Source organism: Bos taurus, chromosome 11 (genome assembly GCF_002263795.3).
Source record: "Bos taurus isolate L1 Dominette 01449 registration number 42190680 breed Hereford chromosome 11, ARS-UCD2.0, whole genome shotgun sequence".
Lineage (NCBI taxonomy): Eukaryota > Metazoa > Chordata > Mammalia > Artiodactyla > Bovidae > Bos > Bos taurus.
In genome coordinates this window covers 36931728-36959479 of record NC_037338.1, presented here as the reverse complement: position 1 = coordinate 36959479, position 27752 = coordinate 36931728, and the positions used below count along the sequence as shown (strand labels likewise).

General features: G+C 40.6%; 2 protein-coding genes across 6 annotated transcripts in view; one reads left to right on the top strand and one right to left on the bottom strand.

The window, feature by feature from the left end:
• Positions 1-27752, bottom strand: part of ACYP2 (acylphosphatase 2) — a 179247-nt gene that overhangs the window by 50973 nt on the left and 100522 nt on the right. The gene's annotated exons all lie outside the window — the stretch shown is intronic.
• TSPYL6 (TSPY like 6) lies at positions 1622-5256 on the top strand. Its single transcript, XM_059891589.1, has 2 exons — positions 1622-1718; positions 2040-5256. The coding sequence occupies exons 1-2, from the start codon at positions 1622-1624 to the stop codon at positions 3269-3271; spliced, it is 1329 nt and encodes a 442-aa protein (XP_059747572.1). The 3' UTR covers positions 3272-5256.

Below are 27752 nucleotides of genomic sequence, written 5' to 3'. Positions count from 1 at the left end.
ATTTGGGTAGACTCCGGGAGTTGGTGGTGGACAGGGAAGCCTGGTGTGCTGCAGTCCAGGGGGTCACAGAGTGTCAGACATGACTGAGCGACTGAACTGAACTGAGACTGTAGCCTGCCAGGCTCCTCTGTCCATGGGATTTCCCAGGCAAGAATACTGAGTGGGTTGCCATTCTCTTCTCGAGGGGATCTTTCTGACTCAGGGATTAAGCCTGTATCTCCTGCGCTGGCAGGCTGATTCTTTACCACTGTGCCACCTGGGAAGCCCTTTTCTCTGACTACCCTCTCAAAACCACAGTCTGCTCCCAGTTCCCTACCCCCACAACTCTCAATCCCCTTACTCAATACTATGTATTGTTTTATCCATAGCACTTATCACTTTCTCATATGTTTTACTTTTTTTAATTTAAATTTATTTTAATTGGAGGCTAATTACTTTACAATATTGTCTACTTTTTTATTATTGTTTTTTCCTCTGCTAGAAACTCCAAGAGTGAAGAAATCTTTGTTCTGTTTAATAATATATATCCTAAGAGCCTAAAATAGTAGTAGGCATGCCACAGGCACACAGTCATGTGTTCCTTGAAGGTTAAGGAAGTATTTGTCTCAAACCGTTTAGCCTCATGCTCATTTTGTAGGAAGTTTTTTGTTTTTTTTAACCCTTGATTCTGTTTATTTCTATGTCTATTTAGTTTTTTTCACTGCATTTCAGTGTTGAGTTATATTTCCATAAATTCATATATTTCATCCAAGTTTGAAAATGTACTAGTGTAAGTTTGTCCAACATATTCTCTTATATTTCCTTAAATCAGTACTGTGACTATATTTTCCATTCCAAATATTGTTCACTTATTCTCTCTCCTTTTATTATTAATCTTTGGTTGATACTTTCTATTTATTGTCTTTCATTAATTTCTCCTTTTATATTCATCATTACCTTTTCTCTCCTTTCTTTGGCCTAACTCTGCTGGTCTTGTACACACTACTCACCTTAGAGTCTATGATGAGTGATACAGTGCTCACCAGTATTTTCAGCTTCCTTCTCCTTGCAATCTCAGGCAAGGTTTTACTTCTCTGACCCCTTAAAGTTAGGCAAGGCCATCTGACTAGCTCTGACCAATCACATATGTCACTTTTAATGGAAACATTTAAAACCCTATGCTTGGGGAAAGGATGTTCCCTTCAATAAATACTGCTTGGTCATTCAGTCATATGGGGGGAAAATGAATCTTGACTCCTATCACACCATTGGCAAAAAGCAACTCCAAATGGACTGCAGATATAAATGAGAACAATAATAGAAAGGCAAGATTTCTTAACAGGGCACAAAAAGCACTGATCTAAAGGGGAAAAATGATAAACTGCAATATATGATTAAAGACTTTTGTTCATTAAAAGACATCACTGCTGTTGCTGCTGCTCCTGCTGCTAAGTCGCTTCAGTCATGTCCAACTCTGTGTGACCCCATAGACGGCAGCCCACCAGGCTCTGCTGTCCCTTGGATTCTCCAGGCAAGAACACTGGAGTGGGTTGCCATTTCCTTCTCCAAGATAGTGAAAAAGCAACTCAGAGGGGAAAAGATATTTGCAATACACAGATCTGAAAAATGATTTGTATCTAGCATGTACAATGGATTCCTACAACACAAAAATACAGAATACGCAATAGAAAACGTGGAGCAAAGACTCTTAGACTTAACACAAAGCGGATATCCAAATGGTAAAATCAAAACCACGTGAAAGATTCTCAATTCCTCAGACATTAGGTACATGCACATTAAAACCACCGTGTGACAATATCACACATGCACCAGAATACTGAGAATAAAAAGGATGGCAGAACCTATAGAACTAGACTAGATGAGATGGAGAGTGAGTGTCTACAGACTGAGGGGTGAGTACCGGGAAGCTGAAGGGTGGGTCTCCTGAGACTGCAGGGTGGGTGGCGCAATCCCCTGGTTTGCATGAGTGAGTCTTTTGTGAGGAAAACAGATGCCAACAAACAGCTGGTCAGGCTGGCCTACATGAGCGTCCCTGTTAGAGCCAAGGGATCCTTCCTCCCTAAGCCCATACCTTCACTACTCCGGACCACGCCCTGGGAGAACCGGACCGCAGCAGTGCCAGAAGCTTCTAGAGGAAACCCAGGTGCTGGTGGAGGTGAGTGAGGGCAGCTTGGAAACTGTTGCGCTCCCACCGCTCCAGCTTCCGGAGGAGGGGGGCGCAGGCCAGGCCCCGGTGGACTCCAGCCCTACTCCCCAGCTCCCAAGTGCTGGGGCTCACAGTCGTGGAGTGGCCCGAGTGGGACTAGAGGAGGTCGAGCCACCCAGGGAGGGCAGGGAAGCAACCTCTGCCTCTGGGGCAGCCAACGGCAGCCTGGAAAATGGTTTTCAGTGTGAAACTGGTGGGGAGAAGGCCCTAGAAACCTGTGACACTGGGAGATCAGAGTCTGAGCTGACGGCTGGATGGAAGGCTGCGAAAGCAAAGACCGAAAGGGGCCCCATGTTCTCAGAAGCAGCGAACCAGGAGGAGAAGGTTGAAGTGGAGAAGCAGGTGGGTGAGGAAAGGGAAGCAGTGGAGAAACACAGAGGGGTAAAGGAGGCAAAGGACGACGCAGGGCCCCCAACCCGGAGTGAGAGTCTCCACCTGAAGGCCCTGGACTCCAACCAGCTGGAAGTGGACGCTGGGGACGCTCAGGCTGACCCGGCCTTCCTCCAGGTGGAGCGCAGGTACAGGCGCGTGCGTGATCACTACCTCCAGTGGAGGAAGCACGTCATTCGGCACATCCCCGGCTTCTGGGTCACTGCCTTTCGGAACCACCCGCAGCTATCTGCCCTGATTAGAGGCAGAGATGCAGAGATATTCAGCTACTTAGCCAGTTTGGAGGTGAAGGAGCTCAGACATCCTAGGATGGGCTATAAATTCAAGTTCCTTTTTCGAAGAAACCCATACTTCAGAAACAAGTGGCTTGTGAAGGAATACGAGGTCACACCCTCCGGCCAAGTGGTCTCCCTTTCCACTCCAATCATATGGCACCCAGGTCATGAAGCCCAGGTCTTCCTTTATAGGAACCAAGACCTCATGTGTGGCTTTTTTGCTTGGTTTTCAGACAACAGCCTTCCAGAGTCTGACAGGATTGCTGAGATTATCAAAGAGGACCTCTGGCCAAAGGCACTGCAATACTACCTATTGGATGAAGCGCCCCATAGAGCTAGACTTCTCCAGATAAGGGAACCAGTGGAGACCCCCAGGCCCCCTGGGTTCCAATCTGGCTAACCTTTGCTCTTGGGAATACTCCCACACAGGTCCCCTGCCACCTCCTGCCCGACCTGGGCCTTGGCTACAGCAAGGGTATGCCTTTTACTGGTTTTGTGCTGACCTTTCTACACCTTCCGTGGACATTCAGTTCTCTTAGCTTTCACGACTGAGACCTTCGTGGCCATGCTGCTCCACTTCCCCATGGTCTTCTTGATGTCCTGTGTTAATACTACATGCGGTACCATGGTGGCTCACCTTCTTCTAAGTCAAACAAATGTAGATTTCTCTGCCTTTGTCAGCACTGCTTGGACACTGTTCCCAAGGCTTCTGGTCTGGTTACTACCACCTGGATTTTCAGCTATGTTTAAGAGCCTGTTTTACTCATTCTGCTTTGCACATGGCCTGTGGACAACTGCTGGGCATTAAATAAAGTCAAGAGAGAACAGCAGTGGGCTGCTTGGTCTCTGATTTATGCAACCCCATCGCTCTTCCTGCTTCTCTGATCACCTACTGCTGCCTGCAACTGGATGCAACGCCCACCCCCTTAGGCTGCCCCCTGCTGGATGAACATTTTCTAGACCTTGTTAGGTCCACTTTCTAGTTTTTGGTAAACAAGAATCTTCAGAATTGGTGGTAGACCCAGGTTTCCTGCCAGCATGTAAAAGACCTTTCTATTTCTCCTCTGGGCTTTGCTGGTGGCTCAGATGGTAAAGAATCCGCCTACAATGCGGGAGACCTGGGTTTGATCCCTGGATTTGGAAGATCCCCTGGAGAAGGGAACGGCTACCCACTCCAGTATTTCTCCTCTAAAAGAACTCAATTCCTCACCATCACTCAGGAACCCTACTTTTACCGTCAGGCAAGTGGTTGAGGGGATAAGTTAGACTCATTTACATGGCAAGGATAATGATGGTGTCCTTGACAAGTATCAGGTTTTCTCAGCCTCAACCAGTAAAACCATACAAAGGTTAGATACTTTCATTTGTCTCCCTTCTTCATCCTGAACATGATGAAGAGCCAGCAGTGCCAGGGCAAACAGTTCCTCTTCTCTTTCTCCCTCTCTTTCTTATATCTGTCCTATCTCTTTTTTTAAAAATGGTAGCTCAGAAACATCTGCAGAAGCAGGCTTTGCGGTTTAACTTGTGCGCGTGCTTAGTCGTTTCAGTCGTGTCTGACTCTCTGCGACCCCATGGACCATGGCCTGCCAGGTTCCTCTGTCCATGGGATTCTCCAGGCAAGAATACTGGAGTGGGCTGCCATTTCCCTCTCCAAATCTGACCTGAGACAAGCCAAAATGACCACCACAAGGAGGCAGTTTAACTTGGGTCTTTACTATTTCAAGAGGCAGAGAGATAGATGGTCCTGTAAGGAGACTACCAGAGCCCTTACTCCTCTCTGCTGTCTTCCCAGCCATCACCCATCCTAGCAATACCCAGACAGTTGGAAGAAAAGTAGATGTATATGGAATGAATGGATGGGAGAACTGAAGAGACTGGGGTGACTGCCCGCCCTAAGAAAGAAAACTGAACAGACGCCCAGAGGCAGAAATGATCCAGGGAAAATATGGGCCTAGAATGAAAACTGGATTGACTGAGAGCCTGCAAGGAAGGGTATCTTCTCTTGTCAGTGGTGATGGAAGGAGAAATATTTTTCTCAGGATTGGGATGGGAGAACTGAAGGTAGTTGAAATACTAACTATGTTGCTGAAAGATGGGTTCTTTAAAGAAATTCAAACAATGCAATTATGTGGAAGATTAATACTATGTCCTTAATTTCACTAGTATTTAGTAAAACCTATTACTTTCTCTGTTTCTGTTTACTGGGAAGATGCGGCTGTATAGGTTTTCTTTTGCTTTCAGTTGAGAACATTTGAAAGGATGCTAATCTCTTTCTTGTACAATATGGAAATTTTTGTGAATATTCATGATGGTTTTCAACTTGTTTCTGTTAAAACTGTATCTTTAGAAGTAAAATTGAATAACTTGGTCTTGCCAGACTCTGAAGACTTTGGAAATGATTGTCTTTATGGAAAAATAACACACAAAAATTTGTGGCTCTGACTGTCTTCACAACTTATCCTGGTAACAACTTAATTATTGATATATCTCTCTCTCTGAATGGCAGAAATACTTGGGAGGTTTCTCTGTAAAATTGGAAGTGTACCACTGGCATATTTTTCTTTCCTTATTTGCATGTTGGTAAAATAAAAGCATGTCAGTATAAAAAAAATAAACTAAAAAGAAAATAGCAAGGGTGGAAAAATACACAGAAAAATCAGGATGCATGAACACTACTCTTGGAAGAGTAGCTTGGTACAAATACTTTAGAAAATTGATTGGCAGCATCTATGCACACCCTCAGATCCAGCTCTGGGAACATACCCAACAGAAATACATACATATATATTCACAAAGACATGCATGGAAGTGTTTATAACAGCACAGTTCTAATAGAGGGAACTGCCCCCAGAATCCATCAACAGCAGAAAAAGTAAGTTTTAAAATAGTCACATGATGGAATGCTATGAGAAAATTTTAAAACTTTGCTTATATGAAATATTACAAAGGGATCTCACAAACATGAGCTTGGATGAAAGAAGCTAGATATAAGACTGCATGGATGCCAAGTTGCTTCAGTCATGGCCAAATCTGTGTGACCGTATGGACTGCAGCCCACCAAGCTCCTCTGTCCATGGGATTCTCCAGACAAGAATACTGGAGTGGGTTGCCATGCCCTCCTCCAGGGGATCTTCCCAACCCAGGGATTGAACCCGGGTCTCTTATATCTACCTGCATTGCCAGGTAGATTCTTTACCACTAGATTTCTTTACTTAAGCCATCTGGAAAGCCCCAGACACAGGAGTACATGCTGTACAATTCCATTTATATATGAATTTTAAAAACAGATAAATCTATGGTGGTAGAAGTTGAAATAGTGATTCTACAAAGAACAGTGAAGAGTCTGAGATTTTATTCTGCTTACAAACTATTATTTTAGTCTGCCTAGTTAATGGATGCTGAGTCATAGACAAAGAACCTTGCAACTCAAAAGTCTATGTCAATAGACTTCTTGACCCCTACTTCCTAATTATGCAATGTGAAGAAAGCCAGGTGACACCTGCACACATACTGGGCGGCATTACAGAAGAGGAACCTGAGTTTAGGTCACCACAGTCTTTCATAATGGGGAGTGAACATGCCTACCCTTTGCACTGAAGGGACACATCTTTAATTCATTAAACAGTATGAAAGTGTTAGTCACTCAGTCATATCCAACTCTTTGTGGTCCCGTTGGACTGTAGCCCACCAGGCTCCTCTGTCCATGCAATTCTACAGCCAATCCTTTCTCCAGGGGATCTTCCTGACCCAGGGATCGAACCCGGATTTCCCACATTGCAGGCAGATTCTTTCCCATCTGAGCCACCAGGGAAGTCCCATCAAGCAGTATAATAAAAGACAATAGTAAGAGATACAACTTTTCTATATTTTCAAGACTTAAGCAAAACTGCCCTTTCCTGTAGAGAAAAACATTCACTGTTGTCTTTCAAGGCTATCTAAATAAGCTTGAAGAGATACTCTGAACAAAGGCAGGCAGTATCTCTGCTCACAAGATAGGCAGAAATATCAGAGACCCATGATCACTGTCTCCCCAACAGCTGCAGAGGATGGGAGGGCTGGTATCCCAATGACTGGAAGGGAGTGTGATGGTAGATTCTGAAGGGCTGGAGATGTCTGTCTTGATCTGGATGCTACATACATGGGTATATTCAATTTTCAGTGCTTCTTTGAGTTGTGCACTTGTGAAACGTATTTTTCTATATGCATATTTAATAAAATAAGCCTACTTAAGAAAAACAAAAATTGAAAAGAAACCCAAAGTAAGCAAAGAAAAAAAAAAACCCACCATTTTTCTGGAACTTTAATGTGAGAAGATGATTGGCCAATTTAAAAGTATGTTTCAGATTTTGGGGGGGTAGGCTTTATAGCCTATAGTCCATGTATTAGATTTCTAATAAGATCATTTTCTACACCACAAATGGTTAAAATCCATTTCCTGGGAGTAAATTTTTTATCTTGGTATGCGACATCAACCTTTAGTATTTATATTGCTCCTGCTCATTTTGTCAACTGACTTTTATCAGAGTTGAGTTGTAAACAGTTGATTAATCATGACTTGTGATAGTTCATTTTCAAAGCTTGGTTCTTCCAGCTAAATAAATGATAAAATTCACATATTACTTAACTCTGTTGTTCAGCAAAGATGATGCTATTTCTGAGACTTGGCCCCTTCATATACTTGCTTCTTAAAATGATCTGTATCAGTTTCATATCCTTTCTTCTAAGCCCTCCCTTTATTTGAGATATAAATATTTCACTGAGTTAAAAACAGAGTTTCAAACTATACCTTTGGCACATGCCATAGAAGACAGCAATATTAATAGCAACAAAATCTTCTGCAAAACTAAAGAAAGCATTTAGTTTGGCTTATTTGAACAAAATCTTTCCATTTCTGTATATTACAAGATATATTGGGACAATAAGGATACTTCAGAGCTTAAAATGGCAGATTTTTTAACATGAAGGATATAAAAACATGTAATAATATATAAGATCAACTAACTGCCTTTGAAACATAAGGTAGATTTAATTAGACTTTTTACAAACTATCAATTCATATCACACATTTTAATTTTAAATGGCATCCACATGGATGGCTCGCCCTGAATTTTCCAATGGCAAAATTTTCTCTTTGCTATTGGTAGCTGGAAGCAAAAGAGACATAGGATTCAATTTCAGAATCCTAAAATTCAAGTTTAGTCTGTCTTACCAAAATAGATGAGTATGGAAGAGGCGGTGGGTCGGATTTTTCAGTTTGGCATTAAACTAGGGTCTAGAGTGTTAAACGAATAGTGCACTGAGTTGTAAGTCGGACACCTGGTACCTGGGTTCTAAAGGGCTCAGCCATAAACTAGTGCTGTGCTAAGTGCCAGTGCTAAGTCGCTTCAGCCATGTCCTCTGTCCATGGGGACTCTCCAGGCAAGAATACTGGAATGGGCTGCTATGTCCTCCTCCAGCCGAGCTTCCTGACCCAGGGATTGAACCCGGGTCCCCTGCATTGGTAGGCGGGTTCTTTACCACTAAGCCACCTGGGAAGCCCCCAAACTAGGCAAACCAATTAATTCTGAAGACACAGTTTTCCTCATCTTTTCAATAAGTTTGAAATGTCTTTTCTTCTAAATCTGGATTTACTTACCCTTAAATATAAGCCTTCCCCAAGGTTCTGTAGCCTCCCCAGCTTACTTTATCTCTGCTCTCCCTAGGTGACCTTAGCCACTTCCAGAGCTTCTGCCATCACCTTTGAGAAAAGGACTCAAATTGGAATCTCCAACCCTCAGTCCAAGACCAGGGTCTGACCTGTCCATTTGCACAGTGTTTCCAGAACTGCTCTCTTCCTTTCTCTGTTTTTACTTCAACATCTCTTGTCTATATTATTAGAAATCTCCAGGCTTCCCTTCTTGAATCTGATCTTTGTCTTCCCATCATTCACACTACTGACAAAGTGATCTAATCCCTTTTGCACAAATATCTTTGCACCACTGTGGAGGAGACATGGGTTCGATCCCTAATCTGTAAGATCCCACATACCACTGAGTGAGTAAGCCCATGCGCCACAGTGATTGCGCCTGTGCTCTAAAGCCTGGGAACCACAACCCAAGTGCCGCAACTCCTGAGCCTGCGTGCCCTAGAACCTGTGTCCACCACCAGAGAAGCAACTGCAGTAAGGCCATGGACTGCATGCAACTAGAGAGCTGCCTGTGCTCGTGGCAACTAGAGAAAAGCCCACGCAGCAACGCAGACCCAGCACAGTCAGAAATAAAGTTACAAGACAAAAACACCACTGCCTACAGAAGACAGTCTTAACACCTTATAATTGCATTCAAGGGCAGTTCCAGTCAAGCCCCTGCCCAACACTCTTGCCAGAGTCCACTCACATCGGAGTCCGTGCTGTTCCTCAAGCAGCCCATACGCAGTCCTGCCTCTGTGCCTTTGCTCATGATGTTCCCATCGTGGATTCTCTTCCTCACTTTCTTATGTTTGGAAATCCGACCATTCCTTCTGAATTCAATTCAAATGCCATCTCCCCTAAATAGCCTCTGAAACCTCCTACTTCCCATAGAATTTATTTCATACAAGTTTATATCTGTTAGTTCTTTATATCTGTTAGTTCTTTATATGTGTTAGCAGTTTATATGCCCTTTTTCTCAATTTTAAGGGGCAAGATCATGTTTAGCTATTTTTTTTTTCTGTAATGAGTAATACATGGTCCCTGTCCTCAAGTAGCCTACAGTATTGCATAGAAGACAATGTACAGCATAAAATACTAAAATAAGGGCAACCATAGGGTTCCACAGGACTGTGCAAGAGCACTATTTCCCACATCAAAAGGTTAGGGGTACTAAGGAAGGCATATATTATATGAAGGTGGCTTTTAAGTGCCTTCCTAGATACCATATGGTAAGCTTCTTCACAGTGTGGAATTTATTTTTTCATCTATATATCCTTAAGGATACATATGTTTAGGAAAAATTACACAGTCCAAAATTACTTAATGATTGTGTAAGCAAAAAATGCCTGAGTCCTTTTTAGCTCTAATGTGTAGAGTATGCATCATATTAATCTTTTGTACTAGTTTATTCCACTGAGTGGACAATGAGAAAAAATTAATTGGCTACTGAAAACCTAATTTTAAAAAGGTAATAACATAATTTTAGGCTTGATGTTTTAGGTTAAGTGTTAATTTCCATACCTGTCCATATAATTCCCAAGAAACAAGAGCCAGGGCAGATTTCAGTCAAATCCTCACAAGTGTCTTAGTTCTAAATCTCAGAAAGGAGGTTGTTGATAACTGAGCTGTTCTGCAATTATAGATCAGTTGAGTCAAAATTGTTATATTAGTTCCATGACCTGTAATTTCATGTAATTTAAAGAAAAACAGCAGGCTTTATTATAGCCCTTCAGTCCAGTTCATTTCACTCACTCAGTTGTGTCCAACTATTTGCGACCCCATGGACTGCAGCATGCCAGGCTTCCCTGTCCATCACCAACTCCCAGAGCTTGCTCAAACTCATGTCTATCAAGTCAGTAATGCCATCCAACCATCTCATCCTCTGTCATCCCCTTCTCCTCCTGCCTTCAATCTTTCCCAGCACCAGGGTCTTTTCCAGTGAGTCAGTTCTTTGCATCAGGTGGCCAAAGTATTGAAGTTTCAGCTTCAGCATCAGCCCTTCCAATGAATATTCAGGACTGATTTCCTTTAGGATGGACTGGTTAGATCTCCTTGCAGTCCAAGGGACTCTCAAGAGTCTTCTCCAACACCACAGTTCAAAAGCATCAATTATTTGGTGCTCAGCTTTCTTTATAGTCCAACTCTCACATCCATACATGACTACTGGAAAAACCATAGCTTTGATTAGATGGACCTTTGTAGGCAAAGTAATGTCCCTGCTTTTTAATATGCTGTCTAGGTTGGTCATAGCTTTTCTTCCAAGGAGCAAACGTCTTTTAATTTCATGGCTGCAGTCACCATCTGCAATGATTTTGGAGCCCCAAAATATAAAGTCTTTCACTGTTTCCATTGTTCCCCATCTATTTGCCATGAAGTGATGGAACTGGATGCCATAATCTTAGTTTTCTGAATGTTGAGTTTTAAGCCAACTTTTTCACTCTCCTCTTTCACTTTCATCAAGAGACTCTTTAGTTCTTCTTCACTTTCTGCCATAAGGGTGGTGTCATCTGCATATCTGAGGTTACTGATATTTCTCCCAGCAATCTTGATTCCAGCTTGTGCTTCATCCAGCCCAGCATTTCTCATGATGTACTTTGCATATAAGTTAAATAAGCAGGGTGACAATTTACAGCCTTGATGTACTCCTTTCCCGATTTGGAACCAGTCTGTTGGTCCATGTCCATTATGTTTTTCCATAATGCCCATGTCCATTATAGCCCTTAACAACAGGCTATACTAATAACAGTTCTCATTCATTAAGGGCTACATCATAGTTTCACTTTCCTAAGCACTTCATGTACATTATTCTCTTAATCCTTATAACACTCTACAAGGCATTCCTGATTCCATTTTGCAGATTAGGAAAATGGGACTCATTTAAAGCCAGGATTCAAACCCAAGTCTGACTCCAGAATCCAGTAACTATACACAGGTAGAAATGCTACTAATATCTTTTTTACAGTAGAAAATAATTTGCCAAATGGATACGATTTTTCCCATTTGTATACAAATTTTCTTAGCATATAAAATGTTTACTAATTTTGATGTTTATTAATGAAAGTTATGACACATCAAAATCAGAAGTACAATACTTCTGATTGTTTTTTCCTTTAAGGATTGTAAACATGTTATGACCTAATTTCCTCAGCAATATGAATACCACCTACAAATGAATATAAGACACAGTGGCATTTTTTGACATATCTGTTGGTTCACATCTCTTTGCTAAAGCCACTGTCACAGCTGAAGCATATTTTCAGGTGTTCAAGTGGCTCCAACAAGCTTTTAGCCTTAATTCCAGGAGTAACCAGAAGTATTTGGAAGACAACACACTTTGTCCAAGAAGACCAAATAGCAGAGGTCTTCTGAGTAGGGAAGGGATTATGTCACTGTCTAAAAATCCTTAATAAACTTGGCTCCTTGGCAATGGGGAAGAATGCAGAGCCAAAGCACATATGAGATCCCAACAATATGATGGAAATAAAGGGATAAACAGGAAAATCTCAAGCAAAATGTACAACAGAGGAGAAAAATATTTATAAAAATTTTTCAGTGTTAATTTTGTGTATCCAAAAGAACACTGGTGTGAGACCAAAGATAAAATGATTTTTAGTTCCAGCTTGTTTTCTAGTCTAATTTTGTGACTTCTGGAGGAAGTGATTAAAATTTATTACTATGATTCAGTTTATTACTCATGATAGGATTGAGGTAGACTAAAAAAGTCTTCAGTTTCCTTTTAGAACTTTGATCTTATCATGCTAGGGAGACTGCAAATACACACCCCTCAATGGCACCCCACTCCAGTATTCTTGCCTGGAAAATCCCATGGATGGAGGAGCCTGGTGGGCTGCAGTCCATGGGGTCGCTAAGAGCCGGGGACACGACTGAGAGACTTCACTTTCACGTTTCACTTTCATGCATTGAAGAAGGAAATGGCAACCCACTCCAGTGTTCTTGCCTGGAGAATCTCAGGGACGGGGGAGCCTGGTGGGCTGTTGTCTATGGGGTCGCATAGAGTCGGACACGACTGAAGTGACTTAGCAGCAGCAGCAGCAAGGCTTTATTATTTAGAGATAGGTTTAAACTTAATAAAGAAATTAGATGGACACTTTCTTATCTTGATAAAATATACCCTGGTCTTAAAGTGATCCATCATGACTACTGGGGCAACAGTAGAAGCATTCCCACTAAAGTCAGGAACAAAGAAGGATGTTCGCTTGTCACCACAATTATTTAACAGACCATATTGTTAATAAGAGAGAGAAACTAAAAGTATAGAAACTCAGAAAAGGAAATAAAATTTATCACAATTTGTGATCATTATGGAAAATCTGACGTAGTCAACTGGAAAAGTACTATAAACAAGGACATTTAGTTAAGGTAGCATGATACAGAATTACTATATATAGATATCAATACATTTCAGATGAACAAACATAGTGAGTTTAAAAGTGAAATGGGGAAAGACTCCATTTGCAATAGCAACAGTAAAAGATGAAATATCTAAGGACAAAAATGTAAGAAATATGTAAGATTTACGAATACAATTTTCAAGCATTCCTGGAGGAGACAAAGAGAACAGCATACCAAGTTTTTAGATAGGATGTTTCAACCTCATAAAGTTATCCTTCCTAAACTAATTTAGAAATTTATTGTCATTACACTATGAAGGCCAAAAATTGAGAAAGGAGTGAGGGACAGACAAGCATATTTCAAAATACAGTTTTAAAAAATGGCAAGGAAAGCCCCACAAATAAATAGAAATGAGGGGTTTACACATTTTAATGTAAAGCTACATACAAGAGTAAACAAACGAATGAATAGGATGGAACAGGAAGTCTAGAAATAGACCCCGTGCACACGGAATATGGTGTATGATAAATACGGCGTCTGAAATCAGGAGAATAGAGAAAACAGCTCAAAAAACTGTCTTCAGACAGCTGGAGAGTCATCTGTAATAAAATTAAGCTGGATTCATGTCTCATGCTACACAACCAGGTAAATTCCCAAAGAGCAAAGACTTAAATTTTAAAAATATAAAATCCTAAAAATACTATAAGAACAAAGGAGACCTTCTTTATTAACTTGGAGTGGGGAGATCTTTCTATTATGTAAAATCTGGAGGCATAAAGGGAAAATATTGATAAATTGAAAAATTAAAAAGTTTTTAATCTACACGGTAAGGATAAAATCCATAAGAAAGTCAAAAGAAAAATCACAAACTAGAAATGCATAAATTCATAACAAGCAGATTTGTAGAATGGTGAGAAAGGATGTATACGAAAGGGCTGCAAATTACTGATTCAGAGATTTGCCAAAGAAGGAAGTTAACTTCAGATTATGCAGTTGGCCATCCGTATCCATCAGTTCTACATCCAAAGATTCAACCAACTGCAGACTGAAATATATATTTAATTCCAGGAAGTTCCAAAAGCAAAACCTGAATTTGCCATGTGCCAGCAACAATTTACATAGCATTTGCATTGTATTAGGTATTGCAGGTAATGTAGAGATGGTCTAAAATATTCAGGAGATTGTGCATAGATTATATGCAAACACTACACCATTTTATATAAGTGCCTTGAGCATCCTCAGATTTTGGTATCCACAGGGAGCCAATCCCACTTGAATACTGAGAGCTGAATGTATACTTTACCTAAAGCACCAAGTATACGTCAGATACAATCCTATTTCCCATATTAATGGAAGAAACCAATAATCACACCACCCCTGGGGTAAAATGAGTAGCAAGCTTGCAACTGTCTCAAGGACATCAGTGATGGGCCGGGTCACCTCAGGATTACTAATTCTGTAAACGTATTCTACTTATCAAAACCTGGTGGTTCCATCCTATTTGGTACTATGCTGTAATTGCTGCAGACTGCAATGACTGCCCTGCGAAAGTCATTTCTGCAGTAGTATGTGTGCGTTTGCACAGATTAACTCAAATGTTATGAATATGGCCAACCAGCCATTATGTTCACCAAGCGTGCAATGTCGTCATGGTGCCTGCACTCCTGTTGGGCCTGTTAAAAATACACAGGTAGCTTCTCTCATATACTATTAGCTCATCTGAAATAGCTTCATACTTCTAACAGCAATACATTCGATGAATAAATTGGTACTATATGATTTATCTCTTGAACAGAAATTTTATTTGATCATTCAGGAGAATATAACTACTTCCACTCCTCCTGAGGTAAGTCTCTATCTCATAGAAGAAAAAATGTAAAACCACAGAACTTTTTGCAGTATCTTCCCCCGTGTGACTTCATGTAGAAACAACACAATAATATCAGAGGTTTCAATTAAAGAAATTTGAGGGAAATCCCAGGGTTGTTGCACCTGGAATCTTTTCAGTTAATTTTTTTCAAGCTAGGCCTACCTCTTGAGCACCTGAGAACACATTTCAAATACGTTTTACTAATAGAAGGTTTCTTAGGTTCAATATCACATTTAAAGCAGCTGGAAATTTTAGAACAGTCCAAGTATATACTTGGCTATTTCCATGGAAATTTGGATGAGGGTCAGCTGGCATATGTCATAAATAGTTTCCCATGATATGCCAAAATTACAGATTAATTCAATTTATAATAACTGAATTGACTTAATTAAAAATCTTTCATTGGAAGGTGTTTGCTCAGAGGAGGCAGAGTGCTCCACTTTGGGACTCCTTGCTCCAAGGGTGAAAAGAATATAATCCATGGACCATGTCTATGGCCACTTGTTCTCCAGCTAGCCAAAGGCAAAGAAAAGAACAAAAATAAAGTGAAGTTTTTACCAAGAAAAACAAAAAGTTGTGAAACCTCTTTACTTCAATAAGAATCAAACTCATCCCTTCGGCCTGAATGTTTTCTTTCCAGAATTATTAAAATAAATTGCTAGATCTGGATTCCATGGCAAAGGTAAAAGAGATCTCATTTCGCAGCTTAAGCCGTTGAAGTCAGAAAAACACAGTCAAGGTCAGGCTGTTAGGTAATAAATCCCTAGGTCTAGCCCTCAGGCTTTCTGACTCCTATATCATTGTGTCCCTCAATCCATTTGTGGAAGGGCTGCTCATTTCACAGAGATGCTCATCTTAATTGCAACCATTGTGAGACTTCCCTGGTGGTCCAGAGGTTAAAACTCCAAGCTCCCACTGCAGGGGGCACAGGTTTAATCCCTGGTCAGGGAACTAAGATCTCGCATGCCATGTAGCACAACCAAACAACGAGAAAAGACTGCATGAATTTGAATGTTCTCTGGAGAAACCCAATGCTCCATAACAACTATAAATTGCACCCTTATAAGCCTCAGTCTTGGGAATTTTTACTTGTTACGGTATTGATGAGGGAGGGAATGCTGAAATGACATTCCCTTATTGCTGAGGTTTGCTGAGGTCCACTAAAAATGGGAAAACTAAAAGTTAGAGAATGAGAAAAGTATTTATGTCTGTAAGTGTGCTATAGGAGCTCTGATTAGAGACAACTTTTTCAAGTTCTTAGAAAAAGAAACATCTCAACAGTGGACAAGGGAGTGATTTCTCCAGGCTACAAAAGTTATGAAGTGTTACTTTTTGGGAAAAGGCAATTTTCTTGTATGAGTCTCTGTTTGCCATATCTTGGAATGCATGCAGGTTGACTGCTGAATGAGGTGTGTTTTCCACCATAAATTAATAAACTGATAATCTACTTTTTCACTCTTAGTTCAAAGACTGTGGCTTCATTCCTCATGTAAAATTTAGCTTATAAAAATACACTACTGAGATATGGTGACACACTCCCTACCCGCTACACTTCTGTGGGTGTGCTCAATCCTACCCACCTTCATTACAATAACCCCAGACCCCTCTCAACCATCCTTGGGGTCACTCGGGTAGGAATACAATTTTATCTTCATTCTGAGAAGAAATTCCCACCTCTAATGACAGAACTCTCAGCCCCTGGGCTACTGGGGTTACACTTTCTTCCGGGGAATGCTCGTCATTTTTAATTGGTGAGTAAATGTACAATTTTTTATATAAATGCTTTAAATTTGGGACTTATTTTTAAGGTACATAGTTCTCACAGATCAGATCAGATCAGTCGCTCAGTCGTGTCCGACTCTTATAAGTTCATATGTAAACATATGACTATTTAGAAATATTTCCCAGTTTCTTCTTCCCTCTTCCACCATGAAAACAGCTTTTTGGCTTTCTGGTGAGCCATGACTAAGCTCCTCTATTTAGAGCTTGTCTGCCATCCCACCTTCTTAGGTCACCATGGGTGGTAAAGTAAGAATCATATTAAATTTTAGCTCAGCTGTGATAATGCTGTGTCCCTTTCTAACCCTGGTGGCTTAGACAACCCCCTGGGGTTTCTTAGTCATTATGAGCTCAGTGCTTCTAACAGGGACAGATGGCACAGCCCCAAACACTCCTCTAGAGCAGAGCAGATGCTAACAATCCTACTTCAGAGGTGAGGAATGAGAGGAGCAGTCAGGTGCTGGATGCTTTCCTCCTCAACTTTGCCACGAAGCACTTATTTACCTCATTATTCTAGACTAGAAAATACATGGGCAGTAGGGGAAGTTCTGAGTTGATAACTGTCGGTTCCATTTCTGTGTTGAAACTGACTGAAAGCACAAGCCAGAGGCCATGCTCGCTCTCTTTATAGGCAGCGAATGTGAGAGTGTGGCTTCTTTTCTTTCAGGCAGGATCCCCTTGAGACATTCCTGGAAGAGCAGCATAGGCCGTGAACATCAGGAAGACATGCTGATCTCAGGCTAGAAAAATACTGGAGGTGCCACTGAGGCAAAAATATTACTATTAGAGGAGTCAGTTCTCCAGCCAAGGAGCTTTGACCTACACTACGATTCTAAGTAGCTATAATGACAGCATATGGTGTGTAGGTCTAGGCATGGTAAGTAGATTTGTGATTTATTTAGGGAAATAAATTTACAAAAGATAAGTAGAAGATCAGAGTTAGGTTTTTGGCCTATAAAAAATGATGTGTTCACGTGAGTCCCTAAATAGCTACATAATAAACAGATACCTTGACAAACCACAAAGAAGTAGTAGCCCAGGCATTACCCAGGTGCTGGCCAATTTAGCCTTTGTACTTACAAGCATTCACAATATTTTGCAAAAATAATTAAGTTTTTTATGTGCATTTGCTGTAATTTCACTCTAAGACAAATACTTGAAGAGTTTTGAATGTACCTATTCATTAATTCACTGGAAAATAATGCATATTATTTGGTAGGTGCTATGAACACTCCCGGAGAAGGCAATGACAACCCACTCCAGTGTTCTTGTCTGGAGAATCCCAGGGATGGGGGAGCCTGGTGGGCTGCCGTCTATGGGGTCGCAGAGTCGGAACGACTGAAGCGACTTAGCAGCAGCAGCATGAACACTTCCAAAATTTGTACGTTGAAGCCCTAACTTCACTGTGATGGTATCTGGACATGGGGCCTCTGCGAGATAATTAGGTTGTATGATATCAAGACCTGGGTCCCTAATGGTGGGATTAGTGCCCTTACAGGAAAAGGAAGAGACACCAGAGCTTGCTCTCTCTGCCACATGAGAACACAGTAAGAAGGCAGCCACCTGCAAGCCAATCCTCACCAGACCATGACCATGCTGGCACCCAGATCTTAGATTTCTAGCCTCCAGAACTTAGAGAAAATAAGTCTCTGTTGTTTAAGCCACCTAGTCTATGATATTTTACTATGACAGTCCAAGCTGCCTAATGCAGTAGGTTTAATTTTCTTTCATTAAAAGCCTTTAAAAATTTATGGAACATACGTCTAAACTAAATGATGAGACACCAGCTAATTTAAACTAATAAAAGCAATATTTCCAAACATGCTTATGTTCCATTTTGCTCTTTTAAGTGAGAATCACAGAAAGAACTGTGATCAATGACACTATCTTCACACACAAAATAACAAAATATGTTAGAATACTTGCTTAGTTTATTTCTCCTTGTCTGCTTTCTTCACTATCATGAGAGAACTCGATCTTCTTATATTCATCATCCATTAGTCATTCATTTGTCCCATAGTTGTTTATTGAGCATTTAACTCTACTTCAGATACTATTCCAAGGATTGCAATATAGCTGGGAACAAAAAAGTCTCCTCTCTCATGGAGTTTATTTTCTAATGAAAGGAGACAGAAAATAAACAAATACATGTTAAATATATACTGTGTCATATTTAATAAGTACTGTGAATAAGCTGAAACCAGGTAAAGGATTAGAGCACAATGTGGGTAGAAGAGGAGGAATCTAGTAATAATTTTGAAAACATGATCAGGGAAAGCCTCTCTGAGAAAACCACATTTTACCAGAGACCTGACTCAGGCAAAGGAATGAATCTCAGAGGGAAACATCAATAACCTCAGATATGCAGATGACACCACCCTTATGGCAGAAACTGAAGAAGAACTAAAGAGCCTCTTGAGGAAAGTGAGAGAAGAGTGAAAAATCTGGCTTATAAGTTCAACATTCAGAAAACTAAGATCATGGCATCTGGTCCTAACACTTCATGGCAAATAGATGGGGAAACAATGGAAACAGAGGCAGACTTTATTTTTTGGGTCTCCAGAATCACTGCAGATGGCGACTGCAGCCATGAAATTAAAAGATGCTTACTCCTTGGAAGAAAAGTTATGAACCTAGGCAGCATATTAAAAAGCAGAGACATTAGTTTGCCAACAAAGGTCCGTCTAGTCAAGGCTATGGTTTTTCCAGTAGTTATGTATGGATGTGACAATTGGACTATAAAGAATGCTGAATGCCGAAGAATTGATGCTTTTGAACTGTGGTGTTGGAGAAGACTCTTGCGAGTCCCTTGGACTGCAAGGAGATCCAACCAGTCCATCCTAAAGGAAATCAGTCCTGAATATTCATTGGAAGGACTGATGCTGAAGCTGAAGCTCCAAGACTTTGGTCACTTGATGCAAAGAGCTGACTCATTTGAAAAGACCCTGATGCTGGGAAAGACTGAGGGCAGGAGGAGAAGGGGATGACAGAGGATGAGATAGTTGGATGGTATCGCCCACTGAATGGACATGACTTTGAGTAACCTCCGGGGTCTGGTGATGGACAGGGAGGCCTGGTGTGCTGCAGTCCTTGGGGTCACAGAGTTGGACATGACTGAGGGACTGAACTGAATAACTAGATCTAGGAAATCTTAACCTTTGGAAAGAATATACAGTTGTATAGTTTTTAGGGCTGTTATAAAATATGGAGGTAGTCGGATAAACACTACTTGCTTTTTATTTTTTTCCTCCATGAAATAAAAGACAGGACTAGCAAATGAGAACTATTTAAATAAATGATTTTCCAAACTGAATATTCACTGTGTCTTCTAAGGATACAAATCTAGAGCTCCTCAAATTACAGATATCCTCCAATAGTTATTATAAACATCAGAAACAAGTAATATGAATAATTAAACAATTTTGTATTCAATTATTCTTCCTAATAATCTTCCAAATGGCTTAGCAAAATCTACAATCAACAAATTACATAACATACTATGGTTTTTAAAAAATAATAAATAAGAGTAACAACTTTGATTATGCCATAAGACATATGTGAAAGGATTCTATTGAATTTTTCAATTATGGTATGAAAATTCATCTCCCTGTTCCACAGTCCTTGAGTATTTCAATGTCATTGCTATATGACCTCCCACCATCTCCCACAGAAGCAGGGGCTGCTGTAGTGGAGAAATAATATTAGTAAAATTAGCCTCTTGCCAGGAACTCTAACCCAGTTGGGTTAATTTGTAATGGCCTACCTGGCTCCCTGCCCCTGCTTCTTTCCGTCTGAGCCGAATCTATTAAATTAACCTGACTCCAAGTTATGCATCTGACTCCAGGGCCAACTCCAGCCCTCAGCAGGGGAGATAACATAAGAAAACCTCTGTCAAGATCTTCCTGCCTCTGCCCTGAATTACTGTTTCTCTGATTTTTACTCCAGTGCACCATGACTGGGTCCTTGTCTTGGATCCCAGTTTCCTGTGGCTGGGTTTCTCACTGCGAAGTCTTAATCTCTTGGTTACAGGTCCCTAATACTTAGTGGGAGACTCCCATACCAAAGTCCTTTGGGATGAACTTTTTTTTAGGATTACCTTGATATTTAAGGTATTTGTGCCACTTCCTAAAGAATCTAGAACTTCGCCTCTGTTGGGGCCATATTCCACCAATCTGCACCAAACCCTCCCCATTAACACTTACGGATGGTCTAGACTTTCAGATTCATGGGAGGCAGTATGGCATTCTGGTTAACGACATGGTTTCTGCAATCAGGTTCCCTGGATCTAAAAGCTAGCAGAGCTGTGAATGACCTTAAATAAGACTCTTAATCTCTTTATACCTTGATTTCTTCATCTCCACAATAGGGATAAAGACAACATCTGCCTTGCAAATGGATATCTAACCAATAGATAATATATATTACTGTATCTAATAAACATTGAGCACTCTTTAAATATTGTTGTTGTTTAGTCATTAAGTCATATCTGACTCTTTGCTACCCCATGGACTGCAGCCCTCCAGGCTCCTCTGTTCATGGGATTTCCCAGACAAGAATACTGGAGTGGGTTGTCATTTCCTTCTTCAGGGAATTTTCCCGACCCAGGTATCAAAGCTAGATCTCCTGTATTACAGGCAGATTCTTTACCGCTGAACCACTTGGGCAACACTCTTTAAATGTTAGCTTGTTGCTATTATTATGGTTCTTATCTACCCATTTATAGAATTATAGTCTGTATTATTATTTTACTCCCTGTTTAATGCTGAAGATCTGCCTGATCCTATATGTCTAATATTTTCTGATCTATTCTGTACTTTATGTAAATTCCTCCTTCCTAATTTATAGCAAATTTGGAAAACTCAGCAGTGGCCATAGGACTGGAAAAGGTCAGTTTTCATTCCAATCCCAAAGAAAGGCAATGACAAGGAATGACCACACAATTGCACTCATCTCACACGCTAGTAAAGTAATGCTCAAAATTCTTCAAGCCAGGCTTCAGCAATATGTGAACCGTGAACTTCCAGATGTTCAAGCTGGTTTTAGAAGAGGCAGAGGAACCAGAGATCAAATTGCCAACCTGCGCTGGATCATTGAATAAGCAAGAGAGTTCCAAAAAAACATTTATTTATGCTTTATTGACTATGCCAAAGCCTTTGACTGTGTGGATCACAATAAACTGTGGAAAATTCTGAAAGACAGGGGAATACCAGACCACCTGACCTGCCTCTTGAGAAATCTGTATGCAGGTCAGGAAGCAACAGTTAGAACTGGACATGGAACAGCAGACTGGTTCCAGATAGGAAAAGGAGTATGTCAAGGCTGTATATTGTCACCCTGCTTATTTAACTTATATGCAGAGTACATCATGAGAAACACTGGGCTGGAAGAAACACAAGCTGGAATCAAGATTGCCTGGAGAAATATCAATAACCTCAGATATGCAGATGACACCACCCTTATGGCAGAAAGTGAAGAGGAACTAAAAAGCCTCTTGATGAAGCTCAACATTCAGAAAACGAAGATCATGGCATCTGGTCCCATCACTTCATGGGAAATAGATGGGGAAACAGTGGAAACAGTGTCAGACTTTATTTTGGGGGGCTCCAAAACCACTGCAGATGGTGACTGCAGCCATGAAATTAAAAGATGCTTACTCCTTGGAAGGAAAGTTATGACCAACCTAGATAGCATATTCAAAAGCAGAGACATTACTTTGCCAACAAAGGTCCATCTAGTCAAGGCTATGGTTTTTCCAGTGGTCATGTATGGATGTGAGAATTGAACTGTGAAGAAAGCTGAGCGCCAAAGAATTGATGCTTTTGAACTGTGGTCCCTTGTCTGCAAGGAGATCCAACCAGTCTGTTCTAAAGGAGATCAGTCCTGGGTGTTCTTCGGAAGCACTGATGCTGAGGCTGAAACTTCAATACTTTGGCCACCTGACGCGAAGAGCTGACTCATTGCCAAAGACCCTGATGCTGGGAGGGATTGGAGGCAGGAGGAGAAGGGGACGACAGAGGATGAGATGGCTGGATGGCATCACCAACTTGGTGCACATGAGTTTGGGTGAACTCCAGGAGTTGGTGATGGACAGGGAGGCCTGGCGTGCTGTGATTCATGGGGTTGCAAAGAGTCGGACATGACTGAGCAACTGAACTGGGCTGGATTTATAGTAAATGTGATCTCTTTCCCTAAAGAAAGTAATAAGGCACTGAAATTCATTACTTCCATCTATCTTCCTTTCCTTTAAAAGAGGAAGGGGCTGTTCTATTGTTCAACCAGTCTGAGTCTGTCCATATTTCTCTTTATCTATGAGATTCTACTTTCATAGCCACTCTGGTTTATCTTGAAGAGCAGCTGGGGTTTAGCTTTCTGAGAAGATGATTTGGAAGTTTTGCAAAAATCAAACCATAATGGTGGCAGCTTTGAGTACTGGCCTGTTTCATTCGTATAAGGCCACTTAGATCCTCAGTCCTGGAGATTTTTAGCTCTGAGCTCAGAGATGGAATCTGAAAACAATCATGTGTGGAACTCTGCACCTCACTTCATAGTCCCAAATATTTGTGGAATTTTTATAAAATATGAAAAAGAATAAGGATTAAATGATACAACACCCATTTACACAATTCTGTTCTTATTCTATGCAATGTTGGTACCAGTATTCATGCACATAACAATACCTTAGGTTAACAAAGTCATAAAATATCACTATTCCAGATATTTTAAAACTGTATCATAAAGAGTGTTACATGTGTGACAGTTTCAGAAGCAAGGGAGCCAGAATAAGTGTGCATATGCTATAAGTCAAGTAAGAGAAATAAGAGATAGAAAAAAGGATTTACTCCAAACTCCTAAAGAAGAATCAAACAAAAACCCCAGTCCCTAAACATCTAGTACTAAGCTAAACTGCCCCAGATTAGGGGGTTGAGGAGGAGATTGTTACTCATTCTTTGAAAAACAGATACTCTAAACACACATAAGTATTAAGGCTGGATTTAAAACTGAATGTATCCTAATAATAAGTCCAATCTGAAACTGTGAAGCATTCAACTTCCAACTCAGTCCTTATTCAGTATTTGTACCTAATGGCTTGCAGATAGATCTTCACATATATGTGCCTTCACCAAAATAACAGGCTCTTATCCAATTTCATAGACATGGGCAGTTTATCATTCTTCCAGCGAAATGTATTGATAAAAATTCTCAATCAGTGTAGAAAAATTGTATTGCATTTCCTTAAGCATCAAAATGAGTGTGCTACAAAGAGTTAGCCGGGGTAGTAGGAATGCTGCATACTTTTCAATGGTCATTTCTGAAACTCTAATGTTGGAGTAATTTTTATCCTGTGCTCTCATAGTTACTGATAAGTGTTGATTCATTATAAGGGAGTGGCAGGGCTTAGAGGAGGGAAGTGGCCTCTGCCAAATCTAAACCTGGGGCAGGAACACAGAATTGTAAAAGACTCTGTGTTCTAACCCAGGGCTGAACTCTGTCACCTCCTTCAGTATTTACTTCTCCTCTCTGTGGTTTCACTTAGGGATCGATTACTCAAACTCATCTTGTGACCTGCAGCCCATGAATTACCCCACTGTTACTTTTCAGGAGGAGATCACAGAAAGTACATTCACAGCTGTTTAAAATTAACACTTCTTCCTTATCAGAAACGGCCCCACTCTTTTCCTGACATCAACACATTATTGAAAATTCTGTACTGTAATTCTTTGTCTTTCCTTACTCTGCCCTTTATTACTGCCTACGGCCAGTAATAACAACAGATTGTCTGTCAGAGGAAACTGTGGCCTCACCGAGGCACATAAAAATTCCAGGCGCTCAACATCTTTAAATGATGGGTCCAGACTTAGCTAGGAGAATCCGTTTTTACTCACTTGTATATTAAAATATTTTTGGTTTTGATTATTGAATGTGCAGTTGGCTGCCATCTCCCAAAGCATCCAGGACATCATGTGAATTTACGGTAATGCTGAGTACGTGGGTCACACTGGACTGACTGGGGTTTCTGCATAAATACAAACAACTGAGACCAGTGTGTTTAGACAAGACTTCATTTTCTCACAAACTTTCCTGTATTTTCTCTAAATATTTAAGTTAAAGTAGGCACCAAAGTGGCACTCTACTGGAATAAAACATTAATTAGATACAGTGGAGAACTTAATTCAACACCAGATTCCCCACCCTCCCCTTCCCAGCCTCCAGATTTTCTGCAGTGAGTTTTTAAGCTGAGGTTAGCTTCCCTGTATTACTTGGCATCTTCTGGAGTATGCTCCCCCTCATTGTGCTAGCCTCTGAAAATGTTCTATTGTATTATTTGTCTAAGAAAGAAATAAGTAGGGAAAAATCCTTAAAGCATTCCAGAGCCAAAAATGATTACCACTAATTGGGAGGAATCTATATCACTGGATCCTCACTCATACGAATAATGGAGTATCCACTTGTTTCCTTTTAAAACTGTCAAAGATAAAGATCACTAGCAATTTAACTTTTGAATACAAAATATGAAATTAAAATGATGCCGGAAGACTTGGTGTCCTGTAACAAGAATACAAACAAGCAAAAGAGTAGTACCTCATGGTGAGGACAATGTCCCTGAAACCTAAAAAGAGCATTTAAGAAACCTGAAAGGGGATAACCCTGTACAAAAGCAGTGGTCCTGTCACTCCCCGTCTATTAAAGGAAAAAAGGTGTTACTACAAGATGTTGTTTGTGACCGTTTAAACACCCGTACACTTTTTCTTTTCTGTGTGATTTAAACAGTTAAACATATAAATAATGGAAATATCTAGAAACAAATAATGAAAACATGATGACCTGAACCTATGAGATGCAGCAAGAGCATTTCTAAGAGGAAAGTTTATAGCAACACAATCCTACCTCAAGAAACAAGAAAAATCTCAAATAAGCAACCTAATCTTGCAGATAAAGTAACCAGAGAAAGAACCACAAGCACAACCCAAAGTTACTGTAAGGAAAGAAATTATAAAGGTCAGAGCAAAAATAAATGAAATAGAGACTAAAAATAAATTTTAAAAAAATCAATGAAGCTAATTGCTGCTGCTTTGAAAAGATAAACAAAAGTGATGAACCTTTAGCCAGTCTCATCAAGAAAAAAAAAAAACAGAGAGGACTCAAATCAGTAAAATTAGAAATGAACAAGAAGTTACAATTGACACTACAGAAATACAAAGGATCATAAGAGACTACTAGAAGCAACTATATGCCAATAAAATGGACAACCTATTAGAAATGGACAAATTGTTAAAAAGTATAAATTTCTTGAACGAGGAAGAAATAGAAAATATGAACATATCAATCTCAAGTAATGAAATCAAAATGGTGATTTAAAATCTTCCAACATTATTAATGATTAATAATGGAAAGAGCATGCAAGATGGAGTCACAAGAACTAGCTTCTTCACTGCTCCAGTCACACTCTGCCCATCCTTCTCCTGGCCCAGCCAGAGAGGCAGAGCTGTGTTGTCCACAGAGGGACTGCAAAGTTTTGGAAGGCAAAGGACTTTATCTTGTCATACTGTGTGTCCCTAATAACTAACATGGTGCCCAGCATATGGTAAATACTCAAATATTACCTGAAATGATAGGGAATGATTTCACAAAGGCAGTAAAGAAGCCCTGTCAAGGCTGGGCCTCCGGCTGGTAGTCCCCTTCCTGGCCATCTTTCAACCACTGAGGATTTGAGGACTATCCCTTTTCAAACACACTGCAGGAATACATTCAAGAGCAACCTTCTTTCTCCTCCTCCATCCTGCCAACACTTTTGCCTCACAAACACAATCACTAATGTCTATAGGTTCTTTACAAATCACTTTCACATGCAGTGTTTTATCTAACCCTTACAACAACATTCTGAGTTAAGTAAGGGCTTCCCTGGTAGCTCAGCGGTAAAGAATCCACCTGCAATGCAGGAGACTCGAGTTCTATCCCTGCATCAGGAAGACCCCCTGGAGAAGAAAATGGCAACCTGCTCCAGTATTCTTGCCTGGGAAATCCCATGGACAGAGGAGCCTGGCGGGCTACAGTCCATGGGTTGCAAAGAGTCAGACACGACTTAGCTACTAAATCACCACCACCAAGGCAGACATAGTCCCCAACTAACACATAAGGAATGAAAGGTTTAGGAAGATTAAAGAGTTTGGTCAAGGTCACATAATGATAAAATGCTCTTTTTTGCAACCTCAGTATTAAGACTAGACTAACAGTAACAGACGGAGAAGGCAATGGCACCCCACTCCAGTACTCTAGCCTGGAAAATCCCATGGATGGAGGAGCCTGGTGGGCTGCAGTCCATGGGGTCGCTGAGGGTCAGACATAACTGAGCGACTTCACTTTCACTTTTCACTTTCATGCACTGGAGAAGGAAATGGCAACCCACTCCACTGTTCTTGTCTAGAGAATCCCAGGGATGGGGGAGCCTGGTGGGCTGCCGTCTGTGGGGTCCCACAGAGTCGGATATGACTGAAGCGACTTAGCAGCAGCAGCAGCAACAGTAACAGAACTTAACCCCAGTGTTCGTATGTGGACTCCTGAGACATCCCACTTCCAAAGGCCTCACATTTGGGGTCTGCCCCATCTTTCACTGACTCTCCCTTACAACTGCTTACATGTTAGAAACACATTCTAATGCAATGCTTTGCTTAATAAAGAAAATAATATTTGCTAAATAAAAAACAGCGCCACTATAACGGAATATAAGGAAACACGAGTTCCTCAAAACACCACTAAGGCAGTATCTTCAGTAAGGTTTGACTTAAAGGAACAAATGCCTACCAAATTACTAGGGAAACTGCTTCCTAAATAAAAGATGAACCAATTAAAATTACATTAGAAATGAGTGAGAATTAAAGTTGTTTTGGTCAGTGGGTTTTCAGCTTTCTCCCCTTTAAAATAATTCTGACAGGAATTAAAACTTTAGTGGCACATTGTGTAAGACAAGACAGTCTGGGCTGGATAGAAGCCGAAAGCAGTTCTTCAACCATTTCTAACATAGGGTTGTACAACCAAGTGCTTCAGACTATTTAAATTTATACCAGCATCTATATTCTGGGCTCATAAACAAACCAAGCTCTCAAACTCCTGAAATTCGCTCTGAATAGCTAATAGGAAAAGTGGTCTGGAAAAAAATCACAGAAAAAGCTTACATCCAGATTTATTCTGTAATTTTTGTAAATCACATTTTTG

Bases quoted from the DNA above. Each gene is read 5' to 3' on its own strand.
- TSPYL6 (XM_059891589.1), top strand. From the start codon at position 1,622: ATGTACAATGGATTCCTACAACACAAAAATACAGAATACGCAATAGAA. The intron at 1,719-2,039 runs GTAAAATCAAAA...CGTCCCTGTTAG, and splicing joins ACAAAGCGGATATCCAAATG to AGCCAAGGGATCCTTCCTCC.